General features: G+C 34.6%; 1 protein-coding gene across 1 annotated transcript in view; it reads right to left on the bottom strand.

The window, feature by feature from the left end:
• Positions 1 to 4,694, bottom strand: part of NAEGRDRAFT_76205 (diaphanous-related formin) — a gene marked incomplete at both ends in the record, with an annotated part of 5,169 nt that extends 475 nt beyond the window's left edge. The window contains 2 exons of the mRNA XM_002668823.1: positions 6 to 739; positions 802 to 4,694. Coding sequence (XP_002668869.1) covers positions 6 to 739; positions 802 to 4,694 — 4,627 coding nt within the window. The remainder of the gene's footprint in view (positions 1 to 5; positions 740 to 801) is intronic.
• Between the last annotated feature and the right edge of the window lie 235 nt (positions 4,695 to 4,929).

Genomic DNA, 4,929 nt, shown 5'->3' with positions numbered 1-4,929 from the left:
CTCACTTCTCATGTTGGTATGATTGGAAAAGAAGGCAGCCGATTGTTTCTTCTTTTCTTCCATGATTTTTTGTTTGAGTTTCTTCTTTTCGTCAGCTTCTCTCTGTTTCACAAGTTCTTCATAACCATTTCTAAAGTTATTGAGGAAATTGTTGAGGGTTTGGAAGAGTTCATTTGGATTCTTACAAACTGTCTTTTCGTCCTCAGCAAAATCTTCAGCAATTTGTTTTAACTTCTCATCAATCTTTGATAAGATTGAATCAATATCATCTAAAAATCTTGTGGCACTTTCCATGAATTCACTCATGTTATTCTTGAAAGTTGTGGATTCCCATTGTGGATTCTGTAATTCTCTTTCCATAGTTTCAAATCCTTGTTTTAACTTTCTGTATTCATTATCTGATTCAACGAGGGAAACACGAGTAGCATCCTCCAATGATGAAAAATCTTCCTTAATATTCAATAGATCAGGGAATGATTTTTCACAATATGAACTGATATATTGTAAGAGAGATGACTTGTTATCTGATGTCTTGGTGTCTTGCAACTTGGACAAACTGTTCAATGTGAACCCATAGGCGTTCTTCTTTGATGAAGAGTTTGCATTCAAAAAGTTAGCAATAGCCAAAATAACAGCTAACAATCTCTTAAATCTACTACTTTGAACTACTTGAGTGGAAGCAGTTAAAACTGTTTCCAAATCAGATAAAACTTCTGATACTTCTGTTTGGAATTTAAATCTGAAGCCCAACAGAATAATCTTCCTTCCAATCTTGGAACATCCTTGAGGGCCAAATAAAACTTATCTACAGGTGATAATAAATCTGCATCGCCATTGTATGCCTCAATTTGTGACAATTCATCAGCAGTTGCCATCTTATCCTTTAGAGTATCAACAACTTGAGCAGTCAAAACTTCCTCATCCATTTCTAAAATGGCTCTCTTAATCTCAGAATAATCCAATCGAATATATCCCAATAAAATTGAGAGAGCGCTTCCTTTTTGTGGTTCAACAAATGATATCAATTCCTTACGCTTCTTTTCCTCGTCTTTGTTGTTCTTTTTTGGAGCATTTGAGAACAAGTCTTCCAATTCATCTTCATCAATTTGAACTTCCTTAGACTCAGCTGCAATACCACCTTTAACCCAACATGTTTGTGAAACCTTATGTCTATTGATGGCAACACCATAAAAGTTTTTAACTGCACTCTTTGGAGCTCTCTTTGATAATTCTGGTAGTGGATTCTTCTTTGACATTGATACAATACCAGAAGGAGGTGGAGGAGGTAAACCAGCTCCAGTCATGTTTGGAACTTGAGGAATATTAGGACTGGAACCACCAGAAGAGGCTCCAGTTGGAGGTGGAGGTACAAATCCACTACCACTAGCTCCTGGAGGTGGAGGTACAAATCCAGAACCAGCAGCACCGGTTGTGAAAGAAGGTTCTAGATCAATGACAGCACTATTCTGATTGCTGACCTCAGAGATGCTCGAAGTATTGCTAGAATTAGATCTGACTGTTCCTGTAGTAGTTTGTAAGGATTGTTTGAAGGACATTCTTCTGTGTTCTTCCAATTCCATTAACAATTCTTTCAACTGATCCTTGAGCTTGTCATTCTCCTTATTTACATTCTCTACGGAATCCTCTTTTTCTTTAACGAGTAATTTCAGTTCATCAATTTCTTTTGTGAAAATTTGTGTATCAATTGGAATAATTTGTTGAACTGGTTCAACTTTAACATCATTTGGTTGAGCATTGTTGTCCTTATTGGCTTGGAGATTATTCAATTGGTTAGAAAGAATAGAAATATTCTTTGTTGATTCATTGAATTTGACCTTCCAATTTTCAACTTGTTTCTTCAACTCGTCAATTTCCTTGTTGGTTTTTTCAATAGTCAAGTTGAGGTTTGAAATCTTGGAAGTTTGTTTTTGTTTCTCAAAACTGGCATTCTTTTCCTTCTTGGCAATATCTTCAATAATACCACTATCTCCTTTCATTTGACAAGCTTGAACCATTGATTTAATGGTATTGTCCAAATTCTTCCAACTTGTTAATAATTGTGGTTCAAACTTTGGATCCATACTTGAACTCATCGAGTAGGAAAGTAAATTTTGTAAAATAGATACCAAATGTGAGGTACCAGTTGTGGCACCCAATCTCAAGATGAGTAATTTGACAATTTTCAATGGATCAGTCTCGGATTTGAAATTCTTAAAGAGATTTTCAGTTGTGTTCTCAGAATCATCTGAAACACCTGCTTGTTCTTTTTCAATTAAACCAATCATCATTTCTTCTTCGAAAACTTTAATTTGTTCTTTCAAATTTTCATCTCTAATTCTATCATGTTGCAGATCATTACTCAATTTATCAACAACTGTTTCCAATCCAAGTTGTTTCAATTCATTTCTGATCAAAATTCTAATAAACGAATCTTGAGGAGTGTTAATAAGTGAGTTCAATAACATTAAACAGAAAGTTTTCAACTTTTCATCCTTTTCTACTTTAAGGAATTCAATCAAGTCACGGAATCTTCTTGGTTCCTTCTTTTCTGTTTTGTATCTGTTTAACCCTTCCAGAACTGTCCAAAAACCTTGTTCATTATAAGTACAAATCAATGACAAGATTTCCAAAGCCATAATTCTAATCTTGATACCATCTTTTGAATCAATCATGAAAGTAATCGCAGAAACAGAACTTGGATTCTTGAGGAATGGATCAAAAATACCCTTTTCAATCAGAGCGTGACAACATTTCAAACTTCTTTCTTGAACTGTTTTTTCATTCATACTTCTATATTTCTTTTCATTCATGGTTGTGATGATTTGGCCAAGATATTTGGCACCTCCTTCTTGATCTGAGAATTTTGTACACCATTTCACTGATTTCTTCTCAATAAGTTTGTAAAGTGAGTACAAATATTCAGCAGAAGGATGTTGATTAGTGACTTGATCTTTCAATTTCTTAATATTATAAGAAATTCCTTGATCATTACTCATGTCTTCTTCATCTTCATCAAAGTCCATTACACTTGATCCATCTTCAGACAATGAATCTGCAGTAGATTCATTAGCCACATATTGACTGGTATTTGTAGTACTTGATCCAGAATCACTTCTTGGAGAGCCGAATCCTGAATTGGTTTTTGTGTTGGAACCTGAAGGAGAGGTTGTTTCCTTATTTTCCAAAGATGCAAGTGAAATGTTTGTTTTTTTCAATTGAACTGGGAAAATACCGCCTCCTGTTGTTGCACTTACTGATGTTGGTGTATTATTTGAAGGTTCATTTGCTGGTTTGGCAACTGGTTTCAGTTGGGCCTTGAAATTTGGCACTTCATTTGATGTTGGAGTTGAGACATTCTTAGCATGTGTAGATTTCAAATTAGCCAAATATGAAACTCCAGTATTAGGAGATGCTTCTTGAGGAGTTGAAACTGGATCTTTTTTAACATCCTTACTTGGTGTAACCTCTTTTGGAGGAGTTGTTTTTTGAGGAATTAGCTTTTCTTCCTTGACAGGTGTTGTGGTAACTTCCTTAGTAGTAACAGGAGTTGTAGTCTTGACATCTTTAACTGGTTCAACCTTAGTCACTGGTTGCTTTTCGACCACAGGTGCAGTTGTACTTGGGGTTTCCTTTGTTGAATTTTCATTCTTGAGTGCTTCAGATAGTGGTGATGCGTTCATCTTTACAGAGACAGGTCTTAATCGATTTGTTAAAAATTCAGGTTGCTTTTCAGAGTTGGCAGCTTCTTTGAGGTTATTTCCAGAATTTGTTGGCTTCAATTTAGTCCATTCCCCAGGCACTTGTCCACTTGATTGAGGGGTAGAAGGAGTATTATTGCTTGTCTTGCTAGTTGGCTTTAAAATTGCCTTAGAAGGAATAGCAGCAGTTGTTGGAGAAGTCTTGTCAGGAATCTTTTCTCTTGGTGATGAATTTCCAGTAGATGAATTAGATGTCGAACTTGAGCTACTGCCATTATTTGCAGAAGTTCCTGTTGCTGTCTTTTTATCACTTGTTGGATTGACCTCAGTAGTTACTGGTGTTTTTGTGGTCACTTCCTTGGTAGCAACAGTGGCGGATGTTGTTTTAACATCCTTGTTTGTTGGTTCAACTTTCTTTTCCACAACTTCTTGTGTTGGTTGCTGCTTACTTGCAGTGGCAGTACTTTTTGAACTAGTGGCAGTAGAACTTGCATTAGAATTTGATGCAGTTGTTTTAGTTTCTGGTTTAACTTCTACTGTAGAAGGAGTTGAAACTGTATTTTGTAAAGTTGTTGGTGAAGATTTCTCTATTGGAGTTGTGGCAGTAGGAGTTGATGTTTTTTCCTCAGTCGTTGTCGTTGCTGGAGTTGTTGTTGTTTCAGTTTCACTTGTTAATTTCACACCACTGGTTGTCTTTCTTAATGCACTTTTCCACATTGGTACAGAAGCATTCACTTCAATAGTTGCATTTGATGGTTGTTTAAATAAAATTGGTAATTTCAAGAAAGGTCCAGTAAATAATTCCTCTTCACTACTACTGTTTTTAGATTGGACTGCATTTGAATTTCTAAACTTGGTTTCAAAATGTTTTGATAAATCAATTACAGTTTTCAAAACAGAATTAAGATCAGAATTTTTGTGTAATGCTCTAATTGTCCATTCACATTTTAATCCAATTTTTTGAACATTTTGAATAAAGAAGGCAATATTTTCCATTTCTTTAAATGATGTTCCATTTACTTCCTTTTGATAATTGCCATATTTAAGACCACGTAATTTTACAATTAATCTATTATAATTGTTTAAATTGTATTAAATTCAATATTATTAAATATTATTATTATTAATATTATTATTAATATTATTAAACAGTTAATAATTGTAATATGAATACTCACTCACATAATATTACACCGTCCTTTAGGGAAGCATGGAAATTATTTGGATCAGG

This window comes from Naegleria gruberi (assembly GCF_000004985.1).
Source record: "Naegleria gruberi genomic scaffold NAEGRscaffold_96, whole genome shotgun sequence".
Taxonomy (NCBI): domain Eukaryota; phylum Heterolobosea; class Eutetramitea; order Acrasida; family Naegleriidae; genus Naegleria; species Naegleria gruberi.
The sequence above is the reverse complement of the archived record's forward strand: the minus strand, read 5'-3'. Positions and strand labels throughout refer to the sequence as shown.